Raw genomic sequence first — 20,003 nt, 5'->3', positions numbered from 1 at the left:
ATGGAAAGTAATGCATTTTATTGAGGAAAGAACAACATCACAAGCAGAATGCTCAGATACTGATCAAGCACACATTTTAGACAAAAAGCTACCTTCTCAATGCAATAGGCCAAAGTTTTCACAACACAACTAGGCAAAGGCTCTTCTGCTGTTGTAGAGGTTTAAATGTTTACAACTTTTATCGCTTACTTCCAAGTGATCCTGTTAAAATTTACTGCTAAAGGCAGACCATAATGTGCAAAACTTGCCTTGGTTTGATATTATAAATAAGGAATATTGCCCCATTTTCTTCGCGCCTGGGGCCACAGGTGGTTTTATACATAAAAAATGTTCCCAGACAGCATATTCAAAGCACATGAATTGTGATAACCAAGGAGGAAGAAAATAGTTAGGTGTGCCATCGATGGTTACTGATTTTAGATTAATTAATGTGCAAGATTCACTGGGGAGGAGAGTGAGAGATATAATTATTTTCCATTCCAGCAAATTTTTCACATTGAACAGTAAATTAATCAATAAATAAACAGTAAAATCTCAAGTGTCAACATTTATGAAGAAACCAGTCTGTCGCAGATGTTAAAATACTTACAGAAATTGGAAATACTTAAATATTTAATATAATGAATTACTTTAAGTGCAGTAACTGACAAATGTAGGCATTCGCTCACCTTACTTTCTCTTCTACATTCTGACAGCATTCAGATTTGCATTGGAATTCAGCTTTTTATTAAACATTTTTTAATTACAATACGAATGAAGCTGGGGGGGATAGAACTAACATTTTAAAATACATCTCCACGACTCAGCACGGGTGGGATTCAAAACACCTGTTGCTATACTTCGGTCTGGGAATTTCCTGGGATGGATTGCCTTCTTATATCGTCTGATGCTTTCACAACAGCAGCAACCCACATCCCACTCCCACCCAAAAGGTCTGAGACTCGGGCCCATTCTACTCTTTTATGTACTTATCCAAAACTGGCTTTGTTTTCCATGTGTAAATGGTGACAGCCACTTGCTCTCAATTCACTTCCCATCACAATTCTGTACCTTAGCCACTGAGTTAATCCAATTTCCTGACAGCAACTAAAATTTAAACTAACCCATAGCCTTGGAGTTGAAGCTCCAAGAGTATCTTTTACCATATCTGTAATATGCCCTACTCTATGCCTGCCTCAGCATATCTGCTCCAGAAACCTTCATCCACACACCCTTTGTTAAATCTACGCTTAAATATTCCAGCATATGAATGATTGACTTCCCCCTTTCAAGCATCTTAAATGTAACGTCATCCACAACTCTGCTACCCACATCCCAACACAGAAAGCACTGTTCACCAATCACCCCTGCACTTACAGCCATGAATAAATAAGGACCAGGGTGGACCCATTCGGCCCTTCAAACCTGTTCCACCATTCAACAAGATTATGACTGACATGACTGTAACCACAGCTATGCATTCCAGTCTAAACAAAGTAACCTTTTATCTCCTTTTAATAGAGTCTTCCAAGAGTCCTTTTAGGAACAGAGTCACTAAAGACCCATGGAGCCACTCAGCTAGGAAATGGGCCCTTCGGCCCATCTTGCCCATGCCAACCAAGATGCCCTGTCAAAGCTAGTCATTCTTGCCCACATTCCACAATCTTTCCTATCCATGTACCTGTCTAAATGTCTTTTATATGTTATTATAGTACCTGCTTCACTATCTTCTCTGGCAGTTTGTTCCAGGGAACCACCACCCTCAAAGTGAAAAAGGTTTCACCTCTTCCTGTGTTAAATGGGCAACTCTGTTTTTTAACAGTAACCCTTGTTCTAAATCCTCTCCACAACCAGACTCCTCAAGATCTTAAGTTTAAACTCCAGCAGATGCAGCCCTAGTCTTTCAACATTTTCCTCACGAGAACAATTAGTTCCTGGTTAAGGTGGACAAAAATGCTGGAGAAACAGAACGGGTAAGGCAGCATCTATGGAGAGAAGGAATAGGCGACGTTTCGGGTCGAGAGTTTCTCCAGCATTTCTGCCTACCTTTGATTTTTCCAGCATCTGTAGTTCTTTCTTAAACCGTTCCTGGTTAAGCATCAATTTGACAATTCCTCCTTGCTTTCAAATTTCTTCATGGTTTCACCCTTTCCCTTTAATTTCCATTCGGTCTTCAATCGTCCACCACATCTGTACTCCAATTTTGTTCTTGCAATTACTCCCAAAACTTAATTACTACATGAACAACTACACCTGAAATTTGTTCCATCAACCTTTATCTCATTTCATGCTTAAGGATTGTTTTTAAGATCTACAACTTCAATCTCCCTGTTCTTCATCTGCACTGTTATCACCTTTAGACTTGATGACAAATTTTAACAACATTGTTGTGGTAAGATTTCACTGGTGGTGAGATTTGGGCACTAATTGGTGCCAAATGAATAAAAACCTATTGTCCATATGCTCTAAAATACCTCTCTGTGTATTTGTTCATCCCTGAGATTGTTATTTAATATAGGAACACTGAACTGAAGACTGTCATTTACCCCCTTCACATTTGTTATTGTAGTTGCTGAGGACATAACTGATGTTATATGTACTGTTGAAGGTTATTCTATCCAATAAAACGTGTTATAAACAGTGACCCCCACATTCCCACAGGCTTAAGCTAGTGAAATATATTTCCTCAAATAAATGAAATAGTCCCAGAATCCCAATATTAAAAGGGGATTGAATCTTTGGAATTCACCATCTAAAAAAACTCTGGAGGCAGACTATATTCAAGCAATTGATTTTAAAGAAATCAAGGAATGTGGGGTACAGAATGGTACAGCAGACTTGACAGGCCAAAAGACCTATTCCTGCTATTTATTTTGCTTTTGCGTAACGGAAGATTATAGATAGAACCGCCAAACCCAATTCCAGCAGATAAGGATTCACCCCCCCCCACAAATTTATGATTAGTATAAACTTCTTATTTTATGACTTGATGTGTTCAAGTGCCATAAACGTCTCAATCAATCTTATATAGACATGGAACTAAGTCAAAGCTCTTGAGGCAGTGTATTAAACTCACAGTGCCATCCGGTCTCCCAAAGTTTTAACCCTCACCGAACCATCTATTCAAGCAATAAATTTTTACTAAAAATGCAGTTATAATAAGTAATTTTTACACATCTTACTATGCTACTTTTAAGCATCATATGAACATTACTTCACATGGTTGTCTTTTTGACAACTGATCTGCTCCATGTAGCATTTACAGACTTACCTGATCTAAAGTTCAGAAATGGGAGGGAGGTGATATGAATAGAGTTCTCACAAGAAAGAAACAATTAAATTTATTATTCTGAATAAATGCAGACTTTCCTAAAAAGAAAGTATTCTCGAAGAATACCTGAAGACCACCCATTCTCTGTTGCCACTGGGGATCCTCTGTAACTTCTTTGGATCTTGACATTGCCCCGGAGAGAAAATTACTGCTCCTTTCTCTTTCTGTACATGAGCGGCTTCAAGGTTTTCCAAACTTCAGCATACGTGAGGGTTCCAACAAAGACCACTGATGTCCCAACCCAATGCCAGAGGGTAAAGGGGTTCTTGAAGTAAACAATGGAGAAAATCAGACTGATAAATTTGCGAAGTGTCACAACAAGTGTGACTGTTAGAGATGTGCACTCTGTTGTGAGAATAAAAACACCTCGGATGCAAACATATCTGAAAAGCAAAGTTAAGGAGAAAAAACATTTCACTGGGTCACACTCTTAAATGATGATCTGCCCAAAATAATACATTTCACCCATCATAGGCACTCATTGAAGAGGTTGGAGGGGCATGTGGGTTTCACCAAAAAAAGAGGAACAGTAGCAGATAGCATCTGGGAAATGGGAAGTACTAAAAGCTGGGAAATGGAAGTAGGGGATTTTGGCGTTAGGCATGGTTCATGGAACAGCATCTTCCCCACAGTTATCTGATTCTTGAACAGGCCTCTTACATGATCGGCTAAAATACCCGACCAATCTTTCAAGTTGCGGCCCATGCACTATTTTTAATCTGCACTTTCTCTGTAACTAACACAACATTCTGCATTTTGCTTATTTTCTCTTTGTCATGCCTGACATACTTGCGTTTAGTATGCTTTGACTGGATAGCTCACATGACAATAATAAACAACATCATCAGCAATAATCATGAGGTTTGCTTTAGTTCAAAGACTTGCCTAACCGGTTCAGGGTTACCATGATGGGATACGAATGAAGAAGAAGTCTTCATGGTGCTTGGAGGTGATGGAGGGGGAAAATCTGTTTATTTATTTAACCAAAGTGAGGAATAAGCATGAAAATTGGAAAGGTGCTTCATTTAAAACAGTGAAGAGAGTATTCTTCCAAGAGGCATTGAGGGAAAAGTAACTGCTTATCTAAATAACCACAACACATGGGAATGGAATAATGGACACAAAAAGCTGGAGTAACTCAGTGGAACAGGGGCAGCATCTCTGGAGAGAAGGAATGGGTGACGTTTCTGGCCGAGACCCTTCTTCAAACTGGTTCGGGATAAGGGAAACGAGAGATATAGATGATGATGTAGAGAGATAAAGAACAATGAATGAAACATATGCAAAAAAGTAACGATGATAAAAGAAACAGGCCATTGTTAGTTGTTTGATGGGTGAAAATGAGAAGCTAGTGCGAATTGGGTGGGGGAGGGATAGAGGGAGAGGGAATGCCGGGGCTACCTGAAGTTAGACAAAATCAACATTCATACCACTGGGCTGCAAGCTGCCCAGTAAGCTGGAATAATGGAACCAGATGAAGTTTCTGGTGAGAGTTTGAGACATTCTTCTAATGTATCTACATTTTGCTGCAAGTTTTGTGGACCATTGTGATGATCTATAAACAAAATATTATGGACATTACATAAACTGTTCAAAGGAAAATCAATTGAGATCACATGGGGGAAGGAGAAGACACGACAGAAAGTATGCTTTCTACCCAAAAATGTCACTGTGAGGATTGGGAAATTCTTCATCATTTGCAACATCACCAAGTCACTTAAGAGATAGGAGTGGTTTGATGCAGCATCTCATTCCACTTCAAAACACTGACACAAATTACTACTTTTCTGGCCTCATCCCATGGGTTGGGAGATATCCTTTTTACTACAGGAAGTTTGCCAAAGTATCAGAATGGATTTTAAATGTTGAAAAGGATACTGAGTTAGAACATTCATTGTGAGGTAAAACCACATAATTGGCATGGACATTCCTAGCGGCACAAGTTCAATTGTTTCTATAAAACAAATATGAAAAAAAGCATTGTCACATTCCTATAAACAGGTTTCTACAGTATATGGATACACAGGGTGAAAAATAAAACATATGTAGTATTGCACTGAATTTTGTAGAGTTAATGTTCCACATCATCTCAAGCCATCATAACATTTTTACCTATTTCTTCCTCTTTTAGTTGCATGGAAACTCCTTAAGTGTGATTATACACTTGGCACATTCTAACCACTCTCTGGATAGAAACAATTCCTCTATAATCCATTACCGAAAATAGTTGTGACTGTCGTTTAATTCAGGCCCTTAATTTTGGGCATGAGTGACATTGAAAAGTTATGCCCCATATTGCCTATTCAAACCATTTTATAATTTTACAAACTCTCCCTTCATCAATCTCTGTTATTTTCAGTTGTAAAAGACTGTAGTTGCACTCTCTCATATCATAGTGCATTCTGTAGTGCTTCTATTATTTTGTAAAAGGGACTTCAGACTTTGAAGCAAGATTTAACACCGATGATTACTTATTACTCACTTTATGGTAGCAATTATATCAAATGGAAACCAAAGTCTAAATTCTCACACTTGAGTATCCAGTTTCTACAAATCACTAGGACCCAGCAAAGAGTTGTTAACTTGCAAGTCATTCCTTGTTTTATTTGATATTAAAAAAATCAACTCAAGCTTTTAGATTTAAATAAATATAGGCCTATGGGCATCTTGGCCAGCATGGATGAGTTGGGTCGATTGGCCTGTTTCAGTGTTGTATAACTCTATTTGATTCCAGCCTGTTACTCACTCCCAGTTGGTGGTGGGGTCTACTCAGGTGGGATTTTCCTCATCAATTTCCACCCTCACCAGATGTTCTAATGTTTCTCCATTGCCTTCCCGTTTGCGCAGATCTGATTGGAAGTGGAAAGCCCTGCTAGGCGATGCCCAAATTAAACTGCTAACACTTTCTCCACTCAACATTGTGCATGCAGTTCCCAAATACAATACACCACTAATGCATATGATTCTATATATATAGTACTTTCAAAATCATATTTAAGTATGGTATACTGCAAAAAAATTAAACACGCTCACGAGACTGGCTGAAGAGGATTCCATGATTGTAGATGTCTGAGGCAAATAAGATGAAGGCAGGTAATGGGAGGAAATGCTGAAAGGAGAGAAAGAAAGCAGTTGAATAGGGATCATTGAGCATCCAAAACTGATTTAGTACAAGAACAATGGAGCGGACAAGTGAAAACCAAGAGTATGTAACATGTAGAAACAAGCAACTACAGATGCTGATTTACACAAAAGGACACAAACTGCTGGAGTAACTCAGCAGGTTAGGCAGAGTCCCTGGAGAACATGTATAGGTGATGTTCTGGGTCGAGACCCACGCCCTATTGTGGATATACACAATATTGGTTTGTAAAGGCAATGGGACTGTGACAAAATGTCACAAGTTATTCAGAAGAAGAATATCTTTGGGAAGCCTCTATTGTAATACTGGAGCCACACAGTTCAGGATCTCTCGATGGACTGAGGTGCTACGGCATTTGCACAATGCATGACAACCAAGGAACAATTTTGCACACAAGATGCCGCAATAACCATCTAACAACCAGCTAATTGGTGTCAGGGCGCCTTGCTCTTGAAATAAGGGCAGGGTGTCAGGGCGTCACTCTGCTCTTGAAATAAGGGCAAATGGAACTTTTACATCCACACAACTTGGCAGACAGAAAACTACTTCATGTCTCCATTGAAAGTTGATACTTCTGAGATGACAGCAATCTCTCAGCTGCCACTTCAACCCTAGCCTAGATACAGAGTGAAACAAGTGCATAATCTCCTGCCTCACCCCTTCATTTATCAGACAGAATTTCTGCGAACAGCTATCATTTTAGAAATGATTTGCTGCTATATCTTATAGTTATAGAAATTGTCAGTGCCCCAATTAATAGTGTACGTCAGATAAATTATTTGATTTTTCCCCATTTAAAAAACAAATTGACCTTGCTAAATGTTTCCAAACTTGACCTTATGAGGTTCTTCCCACTTTAAGAAGCAGCATCTTCTCTATTTGTCACCCAAGTCAGAAGCAAGCCATTATTGGTACTCACATTGTAAAACAGTGCCTCCTTGGAGTGCTTCCCAAATTGCTTATATAACGTCTCTTGAAAGATGCCCATTCTGGCCGACATGAAAAGTGCAAAGGTTAGCATAGCAACACCTGACGAAAGAGAAAATGATGGTTTTCAATAATATTTAAGCACAGGTCAAGACAGTTAATGCCACACAAGAGGAAAACCACTGAGGTACCACTCAGCTGGCGCTGGATAAATTATTTAGTTGGAAAAATCTGAAAATCTAAAAACTTGCACTTGGACAATTGACAATTAGAGTTGTGCAAGTTGTGCATGGTGGAACAGTACAGCACAGAAACAAACCCTTCAGCCCACAATGGTTGTGCTGAACAAATTGGCCCAACCAGTCTACGTCAAACCACCCATTTACACTATATTATTCATCTCTCTCATCCACTCCCTACACATGAGGGACAATTTACTGAGGCCATTCAACCTGTAAGTCTGTACGTCTTTAGCATGTGGGAGGAAATCGGAGCACCCGGAAGAAATCCATGTGGCCACATGGAGACCGTGCAAATCCCACACAGACAGCACTCGAGATCAGGATCGAATCCAGGTCTGTGGTGCTGTGAAGCAGCAGCTATACCAGCTGCACCACCGTGCCACCCCAATATACTGCTGCATGAAGCTGAAGTGCAACATATTTAAAGTCTTCAATAAATAAATGGCCATTATACAATAGAGCAGCAAAATTGGAAAGATGTGATGGGAGGTCTTTGTTTAGTTGCATCTTGACAACCTAAACTATTATCGGAGACGGAGACATTTATCTATTTTACCATTTTATTTTTCATTAAGCTTAAAGTGAAAGAACTCTGGAAGAATCCTGTATTCCATCTATGGAAGTTGAAATATAATCAAGCTCAAAAATTATCCAAGCCTCCTTGTAGAGCTGAGTACAGGTACAGATTTTCAGGGAGAATTACCACAGAAATGGCCCATTTGGTCCAAAATGGCCTGATGTTTATGATGCACATCTTCGTCTTGCATATGGCGTGCACAGCCTAAAGTTGCAGGTCAACTTGTTGACCACCGGGTTATGGCGGCGCCTAACGGCAGCGGCTCGACTACAGTCGTCTGTCTTTTTTTATTTTTGTCTTGTTAAATGTATGTCTTGAGTTAGTTTTTATTATTTTTTTTAGCTGTGTATATGTGGGGGGGGGGGGGGGGGGGGGGGGGGCAGTGGGGGAAACCGTTTTAAATCTCTTCCCTGTGCGGGGAGCCGACTATTCCCTGTCAGGTCTCGGATGTCGTTGGGCCTAACATCGTGGAGCCGGCGGCGACCTCCGGCCGGGACTAACCTGGGGGCTCCAGTTGCAGAGCCTGCGGAACTGACATCGCAGAGCTGGCCAACTTCGGAGCGGGAAGAGCTGTGGTGGCGTGCGGCTGCGACCCGACTTTTGGAGTTCGGAGGCACCGGCCGCAGACCCGGTGGACGGGAACATCGGGAGCTCCAAGTCCCTGGTGAGTGACCGCTTTTCCGAGCTCCGCAACGGCGACTTCTCCCGCTGGAATCGCGGGTTTAAGGACATGGAGCCGGGGCCTAACATCGCCCGGCGTGGCTTAAACGGCCTCAGGACTTACCATCGCCCGCCGGGGGCTTTAACATCGGAGCCCCAGTTCGCCTCAACACTGCAGTTGGACTGCTGGACCACGGGAGAAAGAACAAAGGGAAGAGATAAAGACTTTGCCTTCCATCACAGTGAGGAGATGTTGGAGACTCACTGTGATGGATGTTTATGTAAACTGTGTTAAGTGTGGGTCTTAGATTGTTTTGTAATGTAAAAAACTGTAGAAATTATATTTCGTTCAAACCTAGGTTTGAATGACAATAAATTGCATTCTAGTCTATTTGATCTATTTGTTTGTGCACGTCGGGTTGATTGCATTAGTTTAAACAGGGTGGACCACGTGAAGGTGCAATCTCCCACCATATGATGCATATGAACTTTTTGCATTTCACCACATTTTTGCATAACCTTTCTCCAACATGGATTCACTTATCATTTTCCTTTCACATTGCCTTACCTATCAACCACTGAATAAATGCAGAATAGCTGCCATCATCAGACACACTTGTATGTGAAGCCTGAAATAAAAAGGAATTATAATTGTAATTTTACAGTTTTACACAAAAATTGAATTCAGATTTTAATGCACACAGTGGTTGAAGGGTATATGTCTATTCTGTACAAGTCTATGAATCCTCAGCTACTCTGTTCAGAGACCTCGACTGATCTTTCAGGGTAGGCAGAGGTTCACTAGCACCTCCTCCGACTTCATCTACAGTATCCGCTGTTCCTGGTTAGGACTCCGGCCAGACCAAGCGCAGGTTCAGCAATCGTTTCACTGACCACCTTCGCTCAGTCCTGCATGATCCACCGGTTGCCAAACTCTTTAACTCCCCTTCCCATTCCCACACTGACCTTTCTGTCATAGGCCTCCTCTAGTTAGAGTGAGGCCAAATATAAATTGGGGGAAACAGCATTTCATACTTTGCATGGGCAGTTTACAACCCAGCTGTATGAATATTAATTTCTCCAAATTCAAGTAACCCTTGCATCCTCTCTCCCTCCATCCCTCCCTCACGCTGGTCGTCGTACTAATTTTATTGTCGTCCTTTTTAGTTCCTCTTCCTGTTTACTCGTTCACCTAATCCACGCCCCACAATGGCCCATTATGTGCCCCACATTTCCTTGAATATTGGCGCTTTTTGCATTTCTTCCATTCATTTCTTCTAAGTACCATCTATATCTCTCCTTCCCCTGCCTCTCAATCTAAAGAAAAATCTCGACCAAAATGTATTACAACATACATGCACTCTGGCACAAATGAGAAACCATTTGTAAACCTGAAACATTAACCCTGTTTATCCTTCCACACGTGCTGCCTGACCTGTTGATATTTTCAGCATTTTTTATTTTAAAATTTCCAGTTCCCACAGTTTTCTTTTGCTTTGAACCCTTCAAAGGGAATGTGAAGTACTTGGATTTAAGGCATCTCCACATGCACTGCCTTGCACACTTTCGTTTTTATCATCCTTTTAAAACTAAGGCTGGTAACCCAGCTGAATCCTGCGCTGTCAGAGCACTTACAGGGTAAGGGACGTGACCAAGGCAACCAAAATAAATTTCCGCAGATATGAATGAGTGGCTCAAAAGCAGGAGGGCAGACTCTGAATGCTTTGTAACTGTCATCTGAACCCGAGGGTAAGATTACAACCTTGAAATCACTCCAGGGGATTTAAAAATAATAACTAGAAATGTCAAGCATTTGAACCAGCAGTCCTCAGCTCTGTATCAATTGCACAGCAGAGGGCCAATCTGAATTTTGTTTCTGCTTAGCCTATTCATTGCAGCTACCGATAGGCCCAGGTCTATTCTCGCTCACCTGGTCAAAAGCAAGCATCATTCAACACATCAACCTGGAGTCAACAGAAGATCAGCCAGCCCTGTACCTAGCCCAATTCTGGAAAGGTTAAGTAAGACAACCATGACGTGGGACTAGAAAGAATGGAATGGCAGCTCTCAAGTCTGCATCCACAGCACATATTTATAATGGGTAAAGGAATGGGGATGACAGAAAAGGCTAAAGGGCAGAATAGAAATGGTGAAGATTATCTTAAGCAGTTGGCAGCAAAAAACGAAGCAAATTACAACACTGTGTAGTTTTGTGTAAACCAGAATCTACAGTTCCTTGTTTCTATTAAATGAAGCAAGTTGGCGACAACCTACAAGAACCGCCGAGAACCTTCGACCTCCTGGCAATCCACCTACCGCTCAAGAATTCTCGATACTTTCCATGGCGGCTTTATTCTAGTCGCCGCTAATTTTTGCAACATGTTGAAAAATTCACGGCGACCATAATGAAACTAGCTCCCAGAATGCGGGAACTCCTCACGACCATGAAGGCAACTCCCCGGCAACGACCCGTGAACATGTGGCAACTGCATAGTCTCCTGCAGTCGTCTAAAAAGTCACCCAAGTGGGACAGGCCCATAAGGCATTCTCAAGAGTTTATTACCATAACATTGGCAAATAAATAAATTATAGAAACATAGAAAATAGGTGCAGGAGGAGGCCATTCAGCCCTTTGAGCCAGCACCGCCATTCATTGTGATCATCCACAATCAGTAACACATGCCTGCCTTCTCCCCATATCTCTTGATTTTGCTCACCCCTAGAGCTCTATCTAATTGGGATAGATTGGGAACATTTTTCATACATCTAGCTTGTCCAGGCCTTCATAATTTTATACATTTCTATAAGATACCCTCTCATTCTTCTAAATTCCAGTCAATACAAGCCCAGTCTTTCAAATCTTTCCTCATATGACAGTCCCACCATCCTGGAGATTAACCTTGTGAACCTACGTTGCACTACCTCAATAGGAAGGATATCCTTCCTCAAATTAGGAGACCAAAACTGCACACAAAACTCCAGATGTGGTCTCACCATGGCCATGTATGACTGCAGAAGGACCTCTCTATACTCAAATCCTCTCGTTATGAAGGCCAACATGCCATAAGCTTTCTTCACGATGTTATTGATCATTTCAATTTTCTTTTGCAAGATACCAATGAATCAATTTATATCACCCCCTACATAAACTATTATGCAGAAATGTCAAGGTCTTACCACTTGTTTTGCAGACATAAACATACAGATAAATATCCCCAGTGAAATCAGAACGATTGAAATATACTTTGCAACTGGGTATCTGTAAAAGCAGAGCAACAAAAAGCAAAAAAAATAAATTTAGTGTCACAACAATGTTACAAGTGCTTATGCTAACAATCTTTGCTCAGCATGGGTTAAAAGATTGCTTTGTTTCATAGCTACAAGTAGCCTCAAGTTAGAGAGGCCACATCAACCCAAGATCATAGTAGAGGTCCTGCATTTAAAAAAAGGATAAAAGCTACTGACCTCAATTAAACCACCCTATTAATTCTGGTAATTAGTACTCAGGACACTTGCATTGATGGCAAAACCAATACGCGTTACCACTTATCTGAATGGTCCCGACCCATAAAATCGCCTGTTCTCTTCCTTCCACAGATGCCACCCGCCCTATTGTGTTCCTCCAGCACTTTGCTTTCTGCTTAGGATTTCAGCATCTGCAGTCTCTCGGGTCTCCTATGTTACCCATTTTCTAGCTGTCTCATGTAGTTGGCGATGGTGATCAGCTTCACACACTAAATGTCCCGTTCGCTCACTTTAGCTAACATTTACAACAGAGACAACTGCATTTTATTGTCTCTGTACTGTACACTGCACAATGACAATAAAGTTTGAATCTGAATCTGACATTTAGAAGCTGAACATATTGGTGTGAAACTAGTTGTAAAGGCGAATAGACAGGCCAGTGTTTTCCCTAAAGCTCACTGGAATCTTGGACAATATTTATCCCTCAAATAACATAATTAAAATGAACTGCAATGTCTGACACTTAACAACATGAACATTACCTTAACCACTACACTGTAAAATATTTTAACGTTTGTAGAATATCTTAATTTTGTTTTTTAAATCACTACTCTTGCTAGATCTTAGTTCTATTTCCTGGTCTTTCCAAATGTTGCAAGTACAATCTTTTAGAGTCATAGATTGATACAGTGTGGAAACAGGCCCTTCGGCCCAACTTGCCAACATGTCTCAGCTACACTAGACCACCTGCTTGCGCTTGGTCCATATCCTTCTAAACCCGTCCTATCCATGTACCTGTATAACTGCTTTTTAAATGCTGGGATAGCCCCTGCCTCAACTACCTCTTCTGCCAGCTTGTGCCATTCAACCACCACCCTTTGTGTGAAAAACGCTTTTGCATGATCCAAATTTATCATCAATATTCTCAACGCTGCTGTTTATGAAATGCCTTATTCCTTATCAACTTTTTTGCCTATAGTCATAGAAAAATGCAGCTCAGAAACAAGCCCCATCTCTGCGCTGACCAAGATGACCATCTAAGCTAGTCTCATTTGCCTGGATTTGACCTTTCATTTTTGGTCCAAATGTCATTGTTATAAATTCCTCTACCACTTCCTTGGAAAGTTCATACCATATCCATATAACCCTCTGCATGAAAATGTTGTCCTTCAGGTTCCTATTAAATCTCACGCTTCCCTCCTTAAACATAAGCTCTCTAGTTCTTGATTTCCCAAATGTGGGAAAAAGACTATTTGCATGGTCTTCATACATCACCATAACATCGCCACTTGATCTTCTATGCACAAATGATTAAAGTCCTAGCCTGCTCAACCTCTCCCTATAAGTCAGTACGTCGAATTGTGGCTACACCCTCATGAATCTTTTCTGCTCTCGTTCAATAGCATCTTTCCTACAGCAGGGTGACTGAACACAATGCTCCAGGTTCAGCCTCACCAATGTTTTGTATAATTGTAACATATATATTTATTTCTCGAATAAAGTCTATTTTGAAATTTAAAAAATAACCTGTACACAATGCCTTGACCGATGAAGGCCAGCGTACAAAAGCCTTCTTCACCACACTGTTTACCTGTGTCTACCACTTTCATGGAACTATATACTTGTACTCTTGGATCCCAGTTAGACAACACTCCCCAAGTCCCAACCATTCACTGTGAACGTCCTCCCGTGGTTTGACCTCACACTTATCTGAATTAAACTCCATTTGCCATTTCTCAGCCCACTGATAAAGATCATGCTCTGATTCTTGAAAATCTCCTTCACTGTCTGCGATACCACATATTTTTGTGTCATCTGAAAACTTAGTATCCATGCCTTGTATATTCTCATCCAAGGCAAAGAACAAGCCTTGCAGACAATGCAGCGCTAATCAGTAAACACAGGGAGACAACAGGCAGAATAATAAAAACTGACCTTTTCTTTAAAATGATGATTCCCAGTACCATGTTGGCTATCAGAGAGCCCTGAAAAAATAACAGAAAACCATCATGCAAACTCTAGTTGTACATTGCACTCTCGATTCTGGCAAAATGCATTAAATAGTAGAAACATAGAAAATAGATGCAGGAGGAGGCCATTCAGCCCTTCGAGCCAGCACCATCATTCATTGTGATCATGGCTGATCATCCCCAATCAATAACCCGTGCCTGCCTTCTCCCCATATCCGTTGATTCCACTAGCCCCTCGAATGTTTTCTTTGTTAAAGAAAAGGAATTAAAATAAATTAGGTTCTCTAGATGCTTTCAAGAGAGAACAAGATAGGGCTCTTCAAAATAGCGGAGTCACGGATATGGGGAGAAGGCAGGAACGGGGTACTGATTGGGGATGATCAGCCATGATCATATTGAATGGCGGTGCTGGCTCAAAGGGCCGAATGGCCTACTCCTGCATTTATTGTCTATTGACATCATTCACTGTATCAACCAGCCCCGAAAAAACTGTTATTGGGATAATGATGTGCAGCAATTCAACAATTTGGTTCTCTAATCATCAACCAAGATTGGTCTAGATTGAAGCCTTGAGATGAAGGTGCTATTTCATGTTTCTTTTGCCAATTGCATCATCAACACAAGGACAGTACTGGAGGAAGTGGCCAAAAAAGAATGAAAATAAGATTGTCATGTCCCCATGCGATTATAAGGGTACTGTGTTTAGAATGAGGCTTTTCATAATAAGGCATTTCATATACATTTTTGTAAAGAACATGTATAAATGACATATTCTTCAAAGGTGGGATTAAACTCTAGTCTTCTGGCTCAAGTGAACATCAAAGTAATGCTACACAAACTTCTATGGAAAGCATAATGAGGTGTTCAAAATGAATCCGTTGAATCCAAAATACAGACGTGACTTTGATGGATCAAAAGGGCTTATTTGGCGATATGGGAGGAATGGAGAAGTCAATGTTTATGCCGCTAGGGTGCAAACTGCCCAAGCGGAATATGAGGTGCTGCTCCTCCAATTTCCGATGGTGCTCACTCTGGCCATGGAGGAGGCATATTCTGCGCCAATCATGAAATGATACATAGGCAACACAAACCTTTCATACCCACCACTGTCATTAGTTTCATTATTTGTTTGTTATATTGATAGGTGAAAAACTACTTACTGATCTGAAGATCATGTGCAAAGGCATTGGAATATTGAAGTTGAGGGCATAATTATTAACAACACTCACGAGGAAAAACATGGTCACCATAACGAAATAGTTCCTATGTGAAAAAGAAAGAGGTGAAAACAGTGAAAAGTGGGAACTTAACTTCAAGAGTAATTTCTTAACCTACAGAGCAAATACGATCACAAAAAAGATTACCAGGCTGATTATTGTAGGGGGTATAGTTACCGCAAATATCTAAATGGAATTACAAAGGAGTGCACGTCTCAGGAATTAAAAAAGAACTGCAAAACATCTGGAAGTTTCTTGTGCAGATCTTAGAGGGATTTTAAACCTCCTACCCCTTCTCCACCCTGAGGCTAGAGGTAGAGAGGGGCATTACAAGAGCTTAAAGTCTCGGCAGATGAAATAGCACAGCGATTAATTACCAGAACCATGCAAGAGACCTAAATGAAAAAAATAAAACATAGAACTGACAGCTGTAAGAATTACAGAGATGGGAAGGCTGTAAACAATGAAGGGCGTTATGAAACATGAATTCCAATTATCTTAGATAAAACAGGTTTCCAACCCACAAAGAAAATTATTCCAGTACCTTAAAGGAATTGCCCGGGGCTTCGTGAGAAAGTGAGCTTGAAAGATTAAGCCTTCCAATGCTATAAACAGGAACTGTCCAAATGTCACAATGTTCCCACATCCTGGGAAATCTCTGAAACAAAACATTTTTTAAAACTGTAAGTGCAATGAAATTGAGGCTTCAGCAGTTAATTCAGATAATTTGAACATTTTCCGATATTTAATAACTTTTCGAAATAAATCACAGAATCAAATCAAGAGCAAATTCGAACACTAAACTACTGAACGATCAAAATGTTTGCACTATACACATAAATGCCTTGATGTAAAAGTAATTACATGTTGGAGCTATGGGCCGACAAATCCTGATCCTGATGGACTTCATCCTAGGGTCTCAGAAGAAGTGGCAAAAGAGATAGTTGAAAGCACCAATTTTAATTTTCCAAAATTCCCTTGATTCAGGGAAAGATCCAACAGAATGGAAAATAGGGAATGTACACAATTCTTTATTAAAACAAATATGTAAAGCACAAAGCTGCAATCCAGTTCAAATTACAACTGACATAGGGAATTGATTAGAAGTTATTAATACAGATATTATTTAAAAAATTGGTTATCTTGCAAGGTCAAAGTGAGATCGAAATCATGTGTGACAAATTTACAATCTCGTGGATGTAAAGAAGGCCACATCGAGAGCACCAAATGCAATAGACAAAGATTGAAGAGGTGCACGTGAACATCCATCTCACCTGGAAGGGATGTTGGGGTTCCTCGATGGAGGTGTGGGAGGAGGTATGGGGACAGGAATAACTCCTGCGGGTGCAGGAAAAAGTACCGGGGAGGGGGGCGGTTTGGGAGGGAGGGAAGGCAAGGGATGAGTTAACCAAGGTGGTGCAGGAGTTGTCTCTGCGGAAAGAGGAAAAGGGTGGGGATGGGAAGATGTGATTGGTGTTGGGATCACGTTGAAGGTGGCAGAAACGTTGGAGAATGATGTGTTGGATGCGGAGGTTGGCGAGGTGAAAGGTGCGGACATGGGGATTTCTATCCCTGTTCTGGGAGGGGGAAGAGCAGAACTCTGGAACAACAGAGGAAGCACGGTTGAGGGATCGATCTATCCACTACTGCAGGGGGGGGAACCACGTCTCCTGACAATCGAGCCTGCCCTTCTCTCACTCTCTTTCCAGCCCCCCTTCCAACAAACCAGAGTGAACTATTTCTCCCAATACCCCTCCCCTTCTCCATCCACCTATATCCCACCCTCTGGCTTTACATATCAATCTTCTCTGGGACCCTTTTGCCACCTTTGCATCACAAGCCTTTGCCCACCCATCTGCCAATCACACCTACCCACCTGTATCCACCTATCACTTACCACGCTTTGTCCCACCTCTCCCTCTTTTCCAGCTTTTATCTACCCACTACAACCAGTCGGAAGAAGAGTCATGACCTGAAATGTTACCTATCCATTCCCTCCACAGATGCTGCCTGTTCCGCTGAGTCAGTGGCAGACGTGGTCTGAAAATATTGGTTGCCAGGAGACAAAGGGGGCCCATTTCATTAGGGGCCCACTTGATATAGGGGGCCCACTTGCCATCGGGCAAGCTGACACCCTGGCCAGTCCGCCACTGCGCTGAGTTACTCTAGCGCTTTGTGCACTCTTGGGCATGGATTGATTGTACTCAGGTATGGTTCGATTTGCCGGGAGCACCATATCTTTTCACAGTGTCTTGGTACACATTAAAATTGCAAATACATTTGCGTGCTTTTTCTCATCTCAAGATCTTAAAAAGCACTTCAGAGCCGAAGTTCTGTAGTAATGTACAAGGTTAGCAGCAAACTTGCAATGACAATGACAGGATGTGTTGTACATTGTTCAGAATAAATGTTGATCAGAACACTGAAGACAACTAACTCTTATCCTTCAAAATAGTGCCACAGGTTCCTCCATCTACCTGAGCAACAGGTAGGGCTCCATTTCATATCTTATTCAAATGATGGTACATCTGGCAATGGTGCCATTCTTTGTGTACAACATTGGAGTTTAAGCCTAACCTTTTTTCAAATGAGGTAGAAGTGTTATGACTGTGCAGTTCTGACACAATCTAAATTAAACATGGGATGCAAAAAAAAAATTATACTTGTAAATTACAAAAACAATATTATTTCTCAGCAGATAGAACTTGGAACAAGTCACCAATCTTACAAGCAAAGAGTAAATTAAAATTGTTTGATTTAATAGTTTGGGAGATTTCTAGGTTACTGGTCCAAAACTGAATATGTAATGTTAACCATAATATGCTGAAGATTGTACTTTCTGATCAATTCAAGTCAACAGAAACGTAAAGTAGTCCAAAGCTCTGAAACGGCAATAGGTTCAAGCATGGACTCCAGATATTCAGCATTGCCACTAATAAAACTGTTACAAACTGTTGTCCTCAACTGCTCAGGTCCAGGTCAGGTCAAAACTGTGGTCACGGAAAAAGCAGCACAGAATCCAGGCAGGAGCAAAATATACTCTAACTTCCATGTGGGAAGAGGATCTGATGCTTTACCACCTACAGATCTCCTGCACCACGGCAACACAAGCCTGACTTTCAACTGTCAAAATGTTGGATAGTTTTGTCTCAGTCTTAACCAACCACATGGGGAGCAATGGAGACACGAGAAACTGCAGTTGTTGGATCATGAGTAAAAGTGGTCATGATCCAGCAAAGTGGGTCAGACAGCACCTATGGAGAGAATTGACAGACAATTCTTCAGGTCAGAACCCTTCTTCAGACTGCAAGTCTGGGTCGGAACAGTCAAAGAGGAGGAATCACAGTGGGGAAGCAGTGAGAGGGACTGACAGAACTCCAAAATAAAGAACTTCATCCAAGTAGGCATATATTTAAGAGATTTTGCAGGGGATCAATAAAATGGAGACACCTGGAACTGCAGATGCTAGAATCATGAGCAAAACATGAAATGCTGGAGGAACTAAGCGGGTCAGGCAGCATCAATGAAAGGAGTGTACAGATGATGTTTCAAGTCAGGACCATTCTTCAAATTCCCTCACCAGAGGTAAATATATTTTACCAAAATAGCAATAGTTTTGCTTTTTGATGGGATATTTATTTACTGAGTTATTCCAGTACTTTGTGTCATAGAGTCATGCAGCATGGAAAACAGGCCCTTCAGTCCAACTCATCTAAGATACATTTGCCTGCGCTCGCCCCATGTCCCTTTTATATCGGAGCTAGACACAAAATGCTGGAGTAACTCAATGGGTCAGGCAGCATCTCTGGAGAGAAGGAGTGGGTGACGTTTCGGGTCGAGACCCTTCTTCACAAGTTCTCCTTCCTTTCCATTGATGTTTTGCCAGTGGGAGCAAGCGTGGACTCCAGGACCACCTGGCCCGGACTGAAAGCAACCACGCTACAGTTTCCCCAGCCACACTTGTCCAGGGTGCTCACCTGCCCCTGAGAGGGGCATCAATCAGCCAGACCTGCTCCAGCCTCACCTCACCAGCAACTCCAGGAACACAACGTTGCTGCTGCACCCCAGGAACACCAGGCCGATGGCGAAGCCTGGGTGCATGGTGACGACGGGCGAGGGCCGAGAGGATCCCCGCGTCTCGATCAGAATCCGTCTCGCTGCTTTGCTTTCCTCCCCGCCCCCTCGCTGCACCACAAGCGACACGTCCACCGACCAGCGCTCCCCTTCTTCCCTCGCCGGCCCAAATCCGGCCCACTGCGCACGCGTCACCTGCAATGCGCGCCGGGAGATGTAGTCCGTGATGCGTGGTTTCCACTGCGCATGCTTCACCCTCAATGCGCGCCGGGAGATGTAGTCCGTGATGCGTGGTTTCCACTGCGCATGCTTCACCCTCAATGCGCGCCGGGAGATGTAGTCCGTGATGCGTGGTTCCCACTGCGCATGCTTCACCCTCAATGCGCGCCGGGAGATGTAGTCCGTGATGCGTGGTTCCC

The 20,003-nt window shown here is 41.8% G+C and overlaps 1 protein-coding gene across 1 annotated transcript; it reads right to left on the bottom strand.

Annotated features, from left to right (window-relative positions):
- Positions 1 to 19,769, bottom strand: slc35b4 (solute carrier family 35 member B4). Its single transcript, XM_055653385.1, has 10 exons — positions 19,535 to 19,769; positions 16,055 to 16,168; positions 15,454 to 15,556; positions 14,259 to 14,308; positions 12,036 to 12,117; positions 9,427 to 9,487; positions 7,372 to 7,481; positions 6,344 to 6,419; positions 5,189 to 5,264; positions 1 to 3,693 (listed from the first exon to the last, which is right to left on the bottom strand). Exons 1-10 carry the CDS (start codon positions 19,609 to 19,611, stop codon positions 3,456 to 3,458), a joined length of 987 nt encoding a protein of 328 aa, XP_055509360.1. The 5' UTR covers positions 19,612 to 19,769; the 3' UTR covers positions 1 to 3,455.
- Between the last annotated feature and the right edge of the window lie 234 nt (positions 19,770 to 20,003).

The sequence above is a fragment of the Leucoraja erinacea genome, chromosome 22 (assembly GCF_028641065.1).
Source record: "Leucoraja erinacea ecotype New England chromosome 22, Leri_hhj_1, whole genome shotgun sequence".
In the NCBI taxonomy this organism is placed as follows: domain Eukaryota; kingdom Metazoa; phylum Chordata; class Chondrichthyes; order Rajiformes; family Rajidae; genus Leucoraja; species Leucoraja erinaceus.
Note: the sequence above shows the minus strand (reverse complement) of the source record. Positions and strands in the feature narration are given on the sequence as shown.

Excerpts from the sequence above, each read along its gene's own strand:
- slc35b4 (XM_055653385.1), bottom strand. The coding sequence starts at position 19,611 with ATGCACCCAGGCTTCGCCATCGGCCTGGTGTTCCTGGGGTGCAGCAGC. Across the intron at positions 14,309-15,453 it reads TGCACATGATCTTCAGATCA|GGCTCTCTGATAGCCAACAT; the intron begins GTAAGTAGTTTT and ends TTATTTTTTCAG. Across the intron at positions 3,694-5,188 it reads ACAATGAATGTTCTAACTCA|ATATGTTTGCATCCGAGGTG; the intron begins GTATCCTTTTCA and ends TTTGCTTTTCAG.